Source organism: Puma concolor, chromosome A1 (assembly GCF_028749965.1).
Source record: "Puma concolor isolate L17-30 chromosome A1, mPumCon1.1.hap2, whole genome shotgun sequence".
Lineage (NCBI taxonomy): Eukaryota > Metazoa > Chordata > Mammalia > Carnivora > Felidae > Puma > Puma concolor.
Genome location: NC_141667.1, coordinates 28,274,163 through 28,291,167, shown reverse-complemented (window position 1 = coordinate 28,291,167; position 17,005 = coordinate 28,274,163). Strand labels below are relative to the sequence as shown.

The 17,005-nt window shown below is 42.9% G+C and overlaps 1 protein-coding gene across 3 annotated transcripts in view; it reads left to right on the top strand.

Annotated features, from left to right (window-relative positions):
• The window catches only part of AGXT2 (alanine--glyoxylate aminotransferase 2), a 47,093-nt gene that overhangs the window by 8,408 nt on the left and 21,680 nt on the right, over positions 1–17,005 (top strand). For 2 of the 3 annotated variants that reach the window (XM_025923763.2, XM_086676893.1), the window contains exons 5-10: positions 1,223–1,317; positions 3,129–3,222; positions 3,867–3,960; positions 14,209–14,309; positions 14,910–15,002; positions 15,622–15,754. In XM_025923763.2, coding sequence (XP_025779548.2) covers positions 1,223–1,317; positions 3,129–3,222; positions 3,867–3,960; positions 14,209–14,309; positions 14,910–15,002; positions 15,622–15,754 — 610 coding nt within the window. Of the gene's footprint in view, positions 1–1,222; positions 1,318–3,128; positions 3,223–3,866; positions 3,961–14,208; positions 14,310–14,909; positions 15,003–15,621; positions 15,755–17,005 lie in introns of those variants that run through there. The other variant, XM_086676900.1, reaches the window with a different exon arrangement.

The window sequence follows — 17,005 nt, the reverse complement described above, 5'->3', positions numbered from 1 at the left end:
GTATGTCTCCTGTTATAGAGTGGAGCCAATTTTTTTATGTTTATTTATTGATTTTTGAGAGAGACAAAGAGAGCACTAGGAAGGGAGGGACAGAGAGAGAGGGAGAGAGAGAATCCCTAGCAGGCTCTGGGCTATCAGCGCAGAGCCCGACGTGGGGCTAGATCTCACGAACCACGAGATCGTGACCTGAGCCGAAATCAAGAGTAAGACACTTAACCAACTGAGCCACGCAGGCGCCCCCAAAGTGGAGCCATTTTTTGATAAAATTAATATCCTGTTCAGTTCATTTGCTCTAAGATGCACTTAGACATTTTTTTGCTAAACGAGATGTTTTTCTGCATCAGAAATGACTGGTTTTTAACTGAATTGAGATGTTAAAATGTCGGCCAAGATTTGCACTTCAGGATTCAATAAGTTAGTATATATATAAGAATATACATAGTACCTGTAGATATATATAATATAGATGTATAACATGTAAATATAGTACTATATGTCATATATGTATAGTGCCCAGTACCTGGTATTGGCTTTTCTTACTATAGCTTCTCTATCTACTTCACCCTCTGCAAGAAATGAAGAAAGCTGGGCTAGAGGCAACCTAAGTCTAGCCCAGTCATGCTCACAGAGGCGCAGAAGCAGGGACATCAGCAAGGACACAAGCTCATGCTTCCCAGGCCCCGAGCCCGGAGGACCCAGTTCCCTTCAGTTCTCCCCTTTCTCTTAGCCAAGAGGAGCTGCGTGTTTTGTGTGTTCGCTTGTTTTCTCAACATTAACACACACCAAACAGACAAGCAGGGACATCCTCTGAGACTACAGGACCAGGGAGCCTGCCTTGTCCAAGCCTTCAGAACCCTGTCGGGTGGTTGTGGTTCAGGAGCTAAGCAACCCGGTCCTCAGATCCACTCATCCACTAACCACTACATACCCTTCAGTGGGTCTCCTCATCTTGGCATTTTGTAGAGCATTGAATAAAGCCAGTGAAAGTCGAGAAGTTTCACAACTGGGACAATCCTTAGCCAGTTTTGTATCTCTAGCACTTAGCAGCTGCTCACTGAAAAGCTGTAGAATTCATATAGTACTTGAGTGATAGAGCTGCTTTTCTGAAAGGAACCCTCCTTCCTAATTAGAGGCTGGGACACAGTCTTAGCAATTTTGAATTAATTGGGGAAGAAGGACATAAATTAATGTATGAGGCCTTGTGTCTTCTGTTTCCCTCCAGGTCATTTTCTTTGTGAACAGTGGCTCCGAAGCCAATGACCTAGCCATGCTGATGGCCAGAGCACACACAAATCGCACAGACCTTATTTCTTTCAGGTAATCACACCTTGGAATATTCAACTTTGATAACATTGACTTACCCCAATACTAAATGTGCGTCTTTAAAATATAGCATGGGGAAGGCGGAGGGGTGCTTTCCCAGGAGCATCATTCTGATTTTAGAGTAGTATCAGTGAAATGAATTTTATGACTGGATAACCCCATCTAAACTGGCCTCATTCAAGGTAGGGGTCCCTGACTGGGGTAAAAAACAGCTTGGAGTACTACTTATGTCATAGATCATCTGATAAAATTAAATAGATGGTCATTTGACAGTTTTTGGACTCTGAAGGTGTGGTATTGACCACGATATATGCCAAGTGGTGAATAACTGGTCTATATGCGTAGATGCCCACGGCTCTACCATATGACAGTGGACACATTTTCATCTCTGCTTATGATCAGGAGCCCTCTACTTACTTCTTAGTGCCAGTGGCACCAAATTTTCACCTCTTCTCCTCCCTAAGTTCAGAGGATACATATTGAACCTGTATATTTCTACTTCTCTGGGTGACTTTTGAAAATTGACAACGTAACAGATTAATTATAAACCCTTGGTAGCTATATTAGCATTAAAAACAATAGAAAACAGCATTTTGTTTGCAGTTTCTTCCTTTGGGTAATTTTATATAGCACCTTTTTTAATGTATTTATTTTTGAGACAGAGAGAGAGCATGAGATGGGGAGTGGCAGAGAGGGAGACAGAGGATCTGAAGCGGGCTTTGTACTGACAGCGGACAATTGATGTGGGGCTCAAACTCACGAACCATAAGATCACGTACTGAGCCAAAGTCTGATGCTTAACTACCTGAGCCACCCAGGTGCCCCTGTATAGCACTTTCAAGCATTATCTTTTAATAAGGTTTATGTCAGAGGGTGACTTACAGTAAAAGTACATGGAATGAAGAGATAGTCCCATTCTTTTACCTGTCTGGCCATAGATTCTGTCTCATTTCCAAAGAAGATCTGATGACCACAGCACATCCAATACTGCACATTCCATATAATATGCCCCACAGTAACTATAGGCATAAGGAAACATTTACTGTCAAAGAAATATGGCAATAAAAAATGTGACTGATGTTTTACCCAAATAAACCTCCCAGAATATACATGTCCAGATAAGTATTGATCTATTCAAAGTGGACATGTGTTGCTAGGGTTCAACACACAGTTGTGTCTCCTCTTTCAAGATAGATGACCATCCTTTTGAATAGCCTTAATAATCCTAAATCCTCATTTAAGGGTGATTTTGATTTGAGAATTATCAAAACCCATTTGAAGCCAAGATGGGTGATCAGAATGATTTATACTAACTGTGGTAGTTTCAGGTTCAAAAAGAAACAAAACCTGTGTTGTCGTTTTTTTATGCACCAGATAAAGTGGCTCATGAGGCATTTGCACAACAGCGACATCACAGAACAAATATTTGGTTTCTCAAGGTGACTGCTTAAGAGAATAATACTCATTGAATATAATTCCGGACGTGTTGCTAAAAGATGAGTCTCTTTGCTTAAGAGTGACTAAGTAGGGCAGGTGCCAAGGTCAGAGTTCTTGCCCAGATACTCTCCAGATCTTCCTTTCACAATTTCGTGTCTATGACACCATCAGAAAAGACAAATAAGTAAATTCTCCGGGCATAGGCTCAGAAGGTTTCTTAGAAATCATTGGAGTTACACATTAATGGTGTTCTATGTTGTCTCCATAGGCTTCACGGATCTTCTCTTCTGTCCTACACAATAGTCCACAGGCCAGCAATCAAAGAAAACTGAGCCTGACCCCATCTTCTCACTGTTTCTTCTCTGCAGAGGTGCCTACCATGGGTGCAGTCCATACACACTTGGCTTGACAAACGTAGGGCCCTTCAGGACGGAGCTCCCCAGTGGGCTGGGCTGCCAATCAGTGAGTTTTGAGATTTTGGTCTGGTTTCTCTAAAGTCTGCTCTGCACGTGGTATGACCGATCAGATTTTCCCAGTATCAGGATCAGAAACGCATATGAAGAATATCATTCATCAGGGGCCAAATTTTACTTACTTGAACCAAAGCCCCCTTGGAGGAAACCTTTAGTAGAAAGGCCTTCAGACTCTGAGCAATTATAGGGATTTTTACAACTCGTTTTGCTTTGAAAATAAAATCAGGTAAACCGCAAATGAACGCATTGAGATTAGTTCTCAGAGCCTCGAATGCATAAGATTTCTACAGAGCCATTCTTGTACTCACCTTTTGTTCTCACTTACTGTACCCACCTGAACATCAAATCAGATACCTAATTATTCCTATTCTTTCAGATGCGCTTACCCATATAACTCTTGAGCAAGTTGTTTCCAGGCTGGCACTGAAGTCAGTTTCCTTTGTAAAGTGCCCACAAAACTGGTTTCTAAGAAAAAATTATCTTTTCAAACCAAAGTATTAGGTTTTTGTCCTAAGTGGGAGAGGAGTATGGGAGGAATCTCAATATCAAATTAAGAAGCCCTCCTATCCTGACTGGTATCATATGTGTCTTGTCCTCACAGTTTTGCCAAATGCCTTCTTTTGTCATTTGCAGACAATGTGCCCAGATGTTTTCCGGGGCCCCTGGGGAGGAAGCCACTGTCGAGATTCTCCAGTGCAAACAATTAGAAAATGCAGCTGTGCACCAGGTTCAACTGGGCAGGGAGGGGGGTGCGGGGTGGCCGGGAGGGTGGGTAACAAAACCGAGAAAGGCCGAACCGTTACTCAGTGAACACATTTGAACCAATGGAAAAGGGAAGAGCCAAAGGAAACAAAACTGGAAAGCAAGGCCTCGTAGCGTCAACATGCATCATGCCTACTACCGCTGTGCTCTCTGGCTGTGAGGGGAGCATCTCTGGCCATCAGAGCCAAGCTAAACAAACTCCCACCTGATACTTCATTAAAGGAGCTCTGCTATCAGCTTGAAAAGAGAACAAGGTTGGTGGGATTGTTTACCAATTCCCAACGGAGGAGGGGGAGAGGGAAAATACTTTCAGCCGTTTCAAAACTCGGGTCAGGAAGTTCCCCCAAGGGACTCAGAATGCCAGCCAAAATGAGGACATCTGTCAAAACTTAAGGCCATTGCCAAAGTCTGTAGACATCTCTGGCAAATGTTTTAAAGGCATTCTCAAAAGGAGAGTTCCCATTTACCAACTGCATTTATATTTGCATTCTCTACCTATTCTTACCAGAGGGGAGGGATGGAAGCAGCAATTCTCTGCTAATCAGCAGTCTCCCCGTGCTTGTCGGCACAGTTCAGGACCTCCGAATAGCTGCTTCTAAGTAATGCTGAAAGAAAGAGCTCAATGCTTCTGCCCAAGACGCTTAATGGAACAGTTTTGAGTCACTCGGCTTGAAAAAATGCAAATGGAAGTCTTAGAAATCAGCTTTGAAAGGAAGAAAGAAGATTCAGAGTCACCTTAAAATTCAGATAGGATAATGGCAAAATGGAGACAGGGGGGTAAAAGAATGAGCATTGAAATAGGATGCCGTGGTCACAGAACTTAAAACTCTAAGGAAATTTAAAGCTATATTAAAAAAAAACCCTCCCCTCTCCACTTTAAAAAATCGGGAAACCAAGGTCCACACCTGAGAGGCAGCAGAGCTAGGACTTGACCCCAAGCCTTCTGACTCCAAACCACTGCTCCCTACCTATGGCTACCCCTGTTCACCCTGGCTTGCCAGCAGGATGAACCCAGGCTTAAAAATAATTCCTGTTCTGGCCAGGATTGAGGGGACCCACGAAGTCAGGAGACCTGGATTCCACTCCCAGCCCCAGCTGGTTCAGCTGCAAGCAAAGGCTCCATCTGTCACCTCGGCTTTCTCATTTGTAAGATACAGATGGCAGCAGGTGCCCCCAACCCCTCATTACAAGGCTTCATGAGATCAAGAGAGGAGAGTTTTGGGTACAGAAAGGCAGATAATAGCAATACCAAGGGTACCTGTAGAGCCGGACCCACATATCCTACCTGGAAGGCATCGAGAACTAAACTCGGTTTCATGCACCTCATCGACCTCAATCTGACCACAACGCGGACAGCAGAGAGCCTAGCAAGCAGAAGCACTCAAGGGCTGGCCCTCTCCTTCCCTCCCTACTCTGTGTCCCTGCCTTTCTCCATCCTCTCTGCCTCCTCCCTCTTCGAGGCTTTCTCTGCTTAGGCCAATTTGAAAATACTAGAACCCCATGGTCATCTCTCCAGGGGCCTCCGGAGGCTTAATGATAGTGACAGACATACCCTTCTGCTCCTCTGAACTGTTGTCTTTGGCATATCTGATGTCAGCTGTTTTCTTAACTCACATCCTCAAGAGACACAACTGATATATGTATTCAAACAGAATTGCAATACAAAAAGAGACTTCACACTCCTCCAGGGCTTTGCGGAACTGCGTAGTGTTTGGTCTTTGTTGCAAAAAGGTGTAGTCACATGTTTGCAAATGCAACCCAGCTCGTAAAGTACTTTGAGTGTAGAAGATTCCGGTTCTCCCTTCTTCTTAGGGTGCGTTCACTGGGCGCTTACAGGTACCAATCTTGGTGGAAGTTCTTTCAGTTCAGGATTAGGTCATCATTGCCCACATGGGCATAAGCAGGAGTCCAGGTTGTGAAGCTGATATAGATGTTTCTGTGGTAGATTACGTCACCTTCCTCTATCCTTTTGCCGGGATTTTGTCTTGCCAAGTGTTCATTCCGGGCCCTGAATTTAGGACGGAAGCTGTGACGACATCCACCTCCCAAAGCCCACTGCCCCACAATGCCCCAGACCTCGTCCTCGTCATGTCATTGTTCTTCACCTTTTGCAAGATGAGCTTCCTTTTCCTGAAACATTGTTCTTCCTTGGCTCTTCACTCTATTTAACTGTTTCTATACCACCAGCTAAAATAAAAACTCTCCATCTCCACTCAGTTGTTTGAATGGTATACGGGGAACATCCACTCGTTACACCCTTGTTGTCATGGTGATGCCACCGCACCATGTCTCTCTCCAGAGGCAGCCTGACCTGGAGTTACATCAATGAGTTCAGGAAGTAAATGTGAAATGAAGTAAACAGCTGATTACAGGAGGTGACCCCTCTCGTCACTGAACTCGTGGGCAAGCGTGGGACAAATCATGAAAGGTCTGTCACAGGTTCACGCAAAGCCTGCTCTCAGTTTGGTTTTGGCCAGATGTCAGCCATTGGGGTTGACTTTGCTCCACACTCCCCCCTCTCTCCTTATAGATGGGCATGCTAAATTTCCAAATTATTTCTTTTCATATGTGATCCATCCTTTAGAGTCATCCTAGGTTCTCTGCCTTTCTTAATAAAAACTAAAAAATGGACTCTCTACAGGCGTGGGTTTACCTGTATAGTATATCCTCTCCTCAAGCAACATAAGCAATGCCAAAAATGTGCTTTCTGGATTTGGTATCCTTTTCCTTCCTTCTTTCTTCACACTTCCAGCCCCTAATTCCAATAACCTAGCCATGCGAGTTTTCCCAAACATCACATGTACCTTAAAACATGTTTGGGGCCAGGTAGTGTTTTTTCCAGTTTTATTTATTTTTTTTCAATATATGAAATTTATTGTCAAATTGGTTTCCATACAACACCCAGTGCTCATCCCAAAAGGTGCCCTCCTCAATACCCATCACCCACCCTCCCCTCCCTCCCACCCCCCATCAACCCTCAGTTTGTTCTCAGTTTTTAAGAGTCTCTTATGCTTTGGCTCTCTCCCACTCTAACCTCTTTTTTTTCTTTTCCTTCCCCTCCCCCATGGGTTTCTGTTAAGTTTCTCAGGATCCACATAAGAGTGAAACCATATGGTATCTGTCTTTCTCTGTATGGCTTATTTCACTTAGCATCACACTCTCCAGTTCCATCCACGTTGCTACAAAAGGCCATATTTCATTCTTTCTCATTGCCACGTAGTATTCCATTGTGTATATAAACCACAATTTCTTTATCCATTCATCAGTTGATGGACATTTCGGCTCTTTCCATAATTTGGCTATTGTTGAGAGTGCTGCTATGAACATTGGGGTACAAGTGCCCCTATGCATCAGTACTCCTGTATCCCTTGGGTAAATTCCTAGCAGTGCTATTGCTGGGTCATAGGGTAGGTCTATTTTTAATTTTCTGAGGAACCTCCACACTGCTTTCCAGAGCGGCTGCACCAATTTGCATTCCCACCAACAGTGCAAGAGGGTTCCCGTTTCTCCACATCCTCTCCAGCATCTATAGTCTCCTGATTTGTTCATTTTGGCCACTCTGACTGGCATGAGGTGATATCTGAGTGTGGTTTCGATTTGTATTTCCCTGATAAGGAGCGACGTTGAGCATCTTTTCATGTGCCTGTTGGCCATCCGGATGTCTTCTTTAGAGAAGTGTCTATTCATGTTTTCTGCCCATTTCTTCACTGGGTTATTTGTTTTTCGGGTGTGGAGTTTGGTGAGCTCTTTATAGATTTTGGATACTAGCCCTTTGTCCGATATGTCATTTGCAAATATCTTTTCCCATTCCGCTGGTTGCCTTTTAGTTTTGTTGATTGTTTCCTTTGCTGTGCAGAAGCTTTTTATCTTCATAAGGTCCCAGTAATTCATTTTTGCTTTTAATTCCCTTGCCTTTGGGGATGTGTCGAGTATGAGATTGCTACGGCTGAGGTCAGAGAGGTCTTTTCCTGCTTTCTCCTCTAGGGTTTTGATGGTTTCCTGTCTCACATTCAGGTCCTTTATCCATTTTGAGTCTATTTTTGTGAATGGTGTCAGAAAGTGGTCTAGTTTCAACCTTCTGCATGTTGCTGTCCAGTTCTCCCAGCACCATTTGTTAAAGAGACTGTCTTTTTTCCATGGGATGTTCTTTCCTGCTTTGTCAAAGATTAGTTGGCCATACGTTTGTGGGTCTAGTTCTGGGGTTTCTATTCTATTCCATTGGTCTATGTGTCTGTTTTTGTGCCAATACCATGCTGTCTTGATGATTAAAGCTTTGTAGTAGAGGCTAAAGTCTGGGATTGTGATGCCTCCTGCTTTGGTCTTCTTCTTCAAAATTACTTTGGCTATTCGGGGCCTTTTGTGGTTCCATATGATTTTAGGATTGCTTGTTCTAGTTTCGAGAAGAATGCTGGTGCAATTTTGATTGAGATTGCATTGAATGTGTAGACAGCTTTGGGTAGTATTGACATTTTGACAATATTTATTCTTCCAATCCATGAGCAGGGAATGTCTTTCCATTTCTTTATATCTTCTTCAATTTCCTTCATAAGCTTTCTATAGTTTTCAGCATACAGATCTTTTACATCTTTGATTAGATTTATTCCTAGGTATTTTATGCTTCTTGGTGCAACTGTGAATGGGATCACTTTCTTTATTTGTCTTTCTGTTGCTTCATTGTTAGTGTATAAGAATGCAACTGATTTCTGTACATTGATTTTGTATCCTGCAACTTTGCTGAATTCATGTATCAGTTCTAGCAGACTTTTGGTGGAGCCTACCGGATTTTCCATGTATAATATCATGTCATCTGCAAAAAGCGAAAGCTTGACTTCATCTTTGCCAATTTTGATGACTTTGATTTCCTTTGTTGTCTGATTGCTGATGCTAGAACTTCCAACACTATGTTAAACAACAGCGGTGAGAGTGGGCATCCCTGTCGTGTTCCTGATCTCAGGGAAAAAGCTCTCAGTTTTTCCCCATTGAGGATGATGTTAGCTGTGGGCTTTTCATAAATGGCTTTTATGATCTTTAAGTATGTTCCTTCTATGCCGACTTTCTCAAGGGTTTTTATTAAGAAATGGTGCTGGGTTTTGTCAAAGGCCTTTTCTGCATTGATTGACAGGATCATATGTTTCTTCGCTTTTTTTTTATTAATGTGATATATCACGTTGATTGATTTGCAAATGTTGAACCAGCCCTGCATCCCAGGAATGAATCTCACTTGATCATGGTGAATAATTCTTTTTATATGCTGTTGAATTCTATTTGCTAGTATCTTATTGAGAATTTTTGCATCCATATTCATCAGGGATATTGGCCTGTAGTTCTCTTTTTTTACTGGGTCTCTGTCTGGTTTAGGAATCAAAGTAATACTGGCTTCATAGAAAGAGTCTGGAAGTTATCCTTCCCTTTCTATTTCTTGGAATAGCTTGAGAAGGATAGGTATTATCTCTGCTTTAAACGTCTGGTAGAACTCCCCTGGGAAGCCATCTGGTCCTGGACTCTTATTTGTTGGGAGATTTGTGATAACCGATTCAATTTCTTCGCTGGTTATGGGTCTGTTCAAGCTTTCTATTTCCTCCTGATTGAGTTTTGGAAGAGTGTGGGTGTTTAGGAATTTGTCCATTTCTTCCAGGTTGTCCAGTTTGTTGGCATATAATTTTTCATAGTATTCCCTGATAATTACTTGTATCTCTGAGGGATTGGTTGTAATAATTCCATTTTCATTCATGATTTTATCTATTTGGGTCATCTCCCTTTTCTTTTTGAGAAGCCTGGCTAGAGGTTTGTCAATTTTGTTTATTTTTTCAAAAAACCAACTCTTGGTTTTGTTCATCTGCTCTACAGTTTTTTTAGATTCTATATTGTTTATTTCTGCTCTGATCTTTATTATTTCTCTTCTTCTGCTGGGTTTAGGCTGCCTTTGCTGTTCTGCTTCTATTTCCTTTAGGTGTGCTGTTAGATTTTGTATTTGGGATTTTTCTTGTTTCTTGAGATAGGCCTGGACTGCAATGTATTTTCCTCTCAGGATTGCCTTCGCTGCGTCCCAAAGCGTTTGGATTGTTGTATTTTCATTTTCATTTGTTTCCATATATTTTTTAATTTCTTCTCGAATTGCCTGGTTGACCCACTCATTCTTTAGTAGGGTGTTCTTTAACCTCCACGCTTTTGGAGGTTTTCCAGACTTTTTCCTGTGGTTGATTTCAAGCTTCATAGCATTGTGGTCTGAAAGTATGCATGGTATAATTTCTATTCTTGTAAACTTATGAAGGGCTGTTTTGTGACCCAGTATGTGATCTATCTTGGAGAATGTTCCATGTGCACTCAAGAAGAAAGTATATTCCGTTGCTTTGGGATGCAGAGTTCTAAATATATCTGTCAAGTCCATCTGATCCAATGTCTCATTCAGGGCCCTTGTTTCTTTATTGACCGTGTGTCTAGATGATCTATCCATTTCTGTAAGTGGAGTGTTAAAGTCCCCTGCAATTACCACATTCTTATCATTAAGGTTGCTTATGTTTATGAGTAATTGTTTTATATATTTGGGGGCTCCCGTATTCGGCGCATAGACATTTATAATTGTTAGCTCTTCCTGATGGATAGACCCTGTAATTATTTTATAATGCCCTTCTTCATCTCTTGTTACAGCCTTTAATTTAAAGTCTAGTTTGTCTGATATAAGTGTGGCTACTCCAGCTTTCTTTTGGCTTCCAGTAGCATGATAAATAGTTCTCCATCCCCTCACTCTCAATCTAAAGGTGTCCTCAGGTCTAAAATGAGTCTCTTGTAGACAGCAAATAGATGGGTCTTGTTTTTTTATCCATTCGGATACCCTATGTCTTTTCGTTGGCGCATTTAATCCATTTACATTCAGTGTTATTATAGAAAGATACGGGTTTAGAGTCATTGTGATGTCTGTATGTTTTATGCTTGTAGTGATGTCTCTAGTACTTTGTCTCACAGGATCCCCCTTAGGATCTCTTGTAGGGCTGGTTTAGTGGTGACAAATTCCTTCAGTTTTTGTTTGTTTGGGAAGACCTTTATCTCTCCTTCTATTCTAAATTTTTTTTTTCAACGTTTATTTATTTTTTGGGACTGAGAGAGACAGAGCATGAATGGGGGAGGGGCAGAGAGACAGGGAGACACAGAATCAGAAACAGGCTCCAGGCTCTGAGCCATCAGCCCAGAGCCTGACGCGGGGCTCGAACTCACGGACCGCGAGATCGTAACCTGGCTGAAGTCGGACGCTTAACCGACTGCGCCACCCAGGCGCCCCATCTCCTTCTATTCTAAATGACAGACTTGCTGGATAAAGGATTCTCGGCTGCATATTTTTTCTGTTCATCACATTGAAGATCTCGTGCCAATCCTTTCTGGCCTGCCAAGTTTCAAAAGAGAGATCAGTCACGAGTCTTATAGGTCTCCCTTTATATGTGAGGGCACGTTTATCCCTTGCTGCTTTCAGAATTTTCTCTTTATCCTTGTATTTTGCCAGTTTCACTATGATATGTCATGCAGAAGGTGGATTCAAGTTACGTCTGAAGGGAGTTCTCTGTGCCTCTTGGATTTCAATGCCTTTTTCCTTCCCCAGTTCAGGGAAGTTCTCAGCTATGATTTCTTCAAGTACCCCTTCAGCACCTTTCCCTCTCTCTTCCTCCTCTGGGATACCAATTATGCGTAGATTATTTCTTTTTAGTGTATCACTTAGTTCTCTAATTTTCCCCTCATACTCCTGGATTTTTTTTATCTCTCTTTCTCTCAGCTTCCTCTTTTCCCATAACTTTATCTTCTAGTTCACCTATTCTCTCCTCTGCCTCTTCAATCCGAGCTGTCATCGTTTCCATTTTGTTTTGCATTTTGTTTAAAGTGTTTTTCAGCTCCTCGTGACTGTTCCTTAGTCCCTTGATCTCTGTAGCAAGAGATTCTCTGCTGTCCTCTATACTGTTTTCAAGCCCAGCGATTAATTTTATGACTATTATTCTAAATTCACTTTCTGTTATATTATTTAAATCCTCTTTGATCAGTTCATTAGCTGTTGTTATTTCCTGGAGATTCTTCTGAGGGGAATTCTTCCGCTTGGTCATTTTGGATAGTCCCTGGAGTGGTGCGGACCTGCAGGGCACTTCCCCTGTGCTGTGGTGTATAATTGGAGTTGGTGGGCGGGGCCGCAGTCAGACCTGATGTCAGCCCCCAGCCCACCGCTGGGGCCACAGTCAGACTGGTGTGTGCCTTCTCTTCCCCTCTCCTAGGGGCGGGATTCACTGTGGGGTGGCGTGGCCGGTCTGGGCTACTTGCACACTGCCAGGCTTGTGGTGCTGGGGATCTGGTGTCTTAGCTGGGGTGGGTAGGCAAGGTGCACAGGGGCAGGAGGGGCAGGCTTAGCTTGCTTCTCCTTAGGTGATCCACTTCAGGAGGGGCCCTGTGGCAGCAGGAGGGAGTCAGATCCACTGCCGGAGGTTTGGCTCCGCAGAAGCACAGAGTTGGGTGTTTGCGCGGAGCGAGCAAGTTCCCTGGCAGGAACTGGTTCTCTTTGGGATTTTGGCTGGGGGATGGGCGGGGGAGATGGCACTGGCGAGCGCCTTTGTTCCCCACCAAACTGAGCTCTGTCGTCAGGGGGCTCAGCAACTCTCCTTCCCTTTGTCCTCCAGCCTTCCCGCTTTCCGAGCAGAGCTGTTAACTTATGACCTCCCAGACGCTAAGTCGCGCTTGCTGTGGGAACACAGTCCGTCAGGCCCCTCCGCTTTTTGCAAGCCAGACTCGGGGGCTCTGCTTGGCCTTCGAGCCGTCCCTCTGCCCCGGCTCCCTCCCGCCAGTCCGTGGAGCACGCACCGCCTCGCCACCCTTCCTACCCTCTTCCGTGGGCCTCTTGTCTGCGCTTGGCTCTGGAGACTCCGTTCTGCTAATCCTCTGGCGGTTTTCTGGGTTATTTAGGCAGGTGTAGGTGGAATCTAAGTGATCAGCAGGACGCGGTGAGCCCAGCGTCCTCCTACGCCGCCATCTTCCTTTTCCTCTGTTTTTTCCAGTTTTAAATGAAAAGCTGAAGTATAAAATATATTTATGCTTCACTTTTGATGACGATGATGGATATTTTCTGTCCCTAATCTCTCCACTTCAGGAGACAGGTCTGTATCCATGTGTCTAAGCAAGCGCTAGGATGGTAGGTGGTGACTCACCTCTCAAATTGCTCTCATGGTTACTGGGCCCAGGGCGTCCGTCACATCCACATCTCCCTCTGTGCTTCTCCTGCTGTTCAAGGATACGAGTTTAAGTTCAGAAACTGTGTGGTGCTGTTTAGAATCAAATTAGAGGTGTGGGTAAAAATTCTGAAGTTTCAGTCACGTATGGATGCCATAGATCTGGGACCCTTAGTATTCCAGAGAAGGCTTCCTCTCCTTTGCTACCATGGATGGAATTGATCGGGCTCCAATACATTCCTCTTTAGACTGGATTCTAATTCTTCTGTAACCATATTTATTATCTCGAAAGATTGAGACGTTTTGTAGCTTTAAAATTGTATATCAGATTAAGTGGCAAGAAATGGTAAATAGAGTTATTATCAAATAGATTAAATCCACTCCCCAATTACATCTGAATTAAATCTACCCCGTTGAGAAGATGGTATCCTTAGGTGAAACAGCTGTGTATATCTGACTCAATGACACTTTGGGGCATTTTTCCCCCAGATGGACATGACTGAAGTGGTTCATTTATGCCTTACAACTATCCTCATCTCTCTGCTCAAACCAAAGTACAGGTTGTTCTGAAAGAAAGTTCACCCTTCAGAAATTTATTTATTTATTTATTTTTTTAATTTTTTTTTTTCAACGTTTATTTATTTTTGGGACAGAGAGAGACAGAGCATGAACGGGGGAGGGGCAGAGAGAGAGGGAGACACAGAATCGGAAACAGGCTCCAGGCTCTGAGCCATCAGCCCAGAGCCTGACGCGGGGCTCGAACTCACGGACCGCAAGATCGTGACCTGGCTGAAGTCGGACGCTTAACCGACTGCGCCACCCAGGCGCCCCCACCCTTCAGAAATTTATACCCTCATATCCTGTTTACTGTATTGTAAAGATTCTAGTCAATTTACTCATCAGATATTCTTTTTTTCTGTGCTCTTCCCATTCTTCTGAATGTCATTCTCACGTCTTCAAATGCTATGTTTTGCTTGTTTGTTTGTTTGTTTGTTTGTGGTTTTTATTGTTCTTCTCAGACTGCTGCCAAGCAAGAGACCAGTATATTGAACAGTTCAAAGATACTCTGAACACTTCTGTGGCCAAATCAATTGCTGGATTTTTTGCAGAGCCAATTCAAGTGGGTATATTGACCTTAGACGCTAATTGGGCTTAAATTATCAGAGAATTTTAATTCATACATTCATACATTCTAGAGAATTCCAAAGTATTTAAGTGACCATTGCCGTGTCTCTCTCCAAATTCAATTCATTCTCTCAGTCCCCTTGAAAGAGAAGGGCCCTGATTTTCAACTGACCTTCAAAAACTGTCTCCTGCATTGCCCGGCTGAAAAGATAGATGAAACTATTGAATTCCTAAAATTCTAAACAAAGGGAAACCCCACCAATGTTTAGTTGCTTTAATACCCACACTGCCCTGGGGTGATTTTCTTCAGTGTTACCAAATCCCCTTAATCTACTTTGTTTCTAATCTCAGAAGAGAATAAACATTTGCATCCTTTTCCCAAAAGGCTTGGCATAAGAGTAATGGCCCCTCTCTTCACACATTGTTGGAACAGTTCTAAAGACCATTTTAAAAATTGCTAGTATTACTAATGCTAATGATGATAATGACCTTTCTTTCTTTCTTTCTTTCTTTCTTTCTTTCTTTCTTCTTTCTTTCAACTCTTTTCAAAGGGCTATGCTGTTGTTATAGGACTCCTTGGTTTGGTCTTTTGCAGGGGGTGAATGGAGTTGTTCAGTACCCAAAGGGGCTTCTAAAGGAAGCCTTCAAGTTGGTGCGAGAGCGGGAAGGCGTGTGCATCGCAGATGAGGTGAGTGGCTGTGGAATAAGTGTGGTGTAGGGCAGCCAGGACAGGAAAGGCATAGGGAGAAAACTTTTTAAACCTTCCTCTGCAACCCAAGATAATGAAGCTTTTGCTAATTGACTGGTTGGTTAGTAGATTAACAAGTATAGAACTTTAACAAGCACAGAACTCAAATATCCAAAATGAAGTCTATCAAATAAGTGGCTAACAGGCACAGCTGATGCTGTCATCACAGGTGACATGCTATCAGTCAACACACTTTTTAAATTCCCATTACAGATTGCATCAGGGACAGTTCAAAACCCACATAGAGAACTTCACCTCATAACGAAGTTTTCAACTTCGATTTGCCAAAATAGTATAAACCAGACTAACAGCATTCATCTTAATAACGAAACTTGTGCAGCACTGGGGATCGAAAATCCAAAAACCTAGTAAACAGTTTCTGGTAACTAAAAGCTCAGACCCAGATTAAGTGCTGTGTCCATGTTTGTACAAAGATGGTGAAGATGATAGCCGGCAATGATGATACTGAAGAAGAAGCGGAGGAAAGGGAAGAGATCAGAGTCAGAAAAGCCAGCATTACTTGAAACGTTTCAAATGATTTTGGATCTGTTTCCATCAGGTGCAGACGGGATTTGGAAGGCTGGGCTCTCACTTCTGGGGCTTCCAAACCCACGACATCCTGCCGGATATTGTCACCATGGCTAAAGGGATTGGAAATGGCTTTCCCATGGCAGCAGTTGTGACAACTCCAGGTAGAGCCTATGGGCAGGCTGCATTTGCTTCTGGGTTTCCTGTAACCGTGACGGCAGAAAACACGGGGTTGGGAATTTCTGTGGGTTGAAGACAGCGATGGGAACTACACGTGCATTTCCCTAGCAATGATCATGAGAAACAGCCTGTCAGACTGTGGAAGCGATGGAAGAATGCCAGCCCTTTGTGCTCTTGCTGCAGGGAAGATGAATTCTCCTACCCCCACAATGAAGCGCAAGGTTCTCACACACTGACAAGGTATCAGCAACCGTACCACAAAAACAAATCCCGCACAAGAGATCCTTTTTAACCAACCTGGAGCTAACTGTGAAATTTCCAGAGGAGTCTTATTCTGAAGGAGACTCTTCCTTGGCCTAACTACGCCAATATGTTATAAACTCAAGGTCCAGAGTGACAGGTTTCTGTTTACGTCTCATCAACAAAACAGACAAATGCAGTACGATCTCACTTAGCCAGAATATTCTATAAAGCGAACATAAGAATGAGCCATATTTTCAATGTTGGTGAGGTTTTACAGAAAATGGTTTTTATGAATTGCTTATTGTTAAAAATCTTTAAATTGTTCCGTTTTTCCACCAGTAGTATCCGCTTCAGCGATACTAAAGGATAATTAAGTACCCTGTGATATCTCGCTGTTTTATTGAATGAATAAAGGTATGATACTGAGTCCAAGTTGGTATGCTCGCTGCCTGACAAACCAATCATTTGAGTGGCCAGATGTTGGGGTCAGAAAAGCCAACAAACTGAGAGGATGGTGGCTTATCATCCTAAAGAAACTTCTCCCCTCGGGTCAATGTTCAAACTTCTTGTTTGTTAGCAAAAGGGGGAAGACAAAGGTGACTGATGTCTATAGACATCTGAAGAGGTCTTATAACTCTTTGTCTTTGGTCATTTGATCTTTGCCTACAGGAATCTGGTCACGCCATTCCTTTAAATCTTGAACATAGCATAGTCATTTCTGTCTGCACTTCCTTATCTCCTCAAGTGATGTAGGTTTCCAGTGAAAAAACAAAAAAGGAGTCTTTGCAAATCTCAGCTATAAGCAAAATTCCTTCTATGATTAACATGCCTACTGGCAGAGTGAAGCAGAAATTTCTAAGATACAGGTTACAGCAGCAAGGGGAATAGAAACAACATGGAGTCAGACATGCTAAGTTTCTCCCTGTTCTAGGTACTAAAATGTGGATGTAGAAAGGGAAATGTAATGAACCAAATATATGCTCACCCTGAAA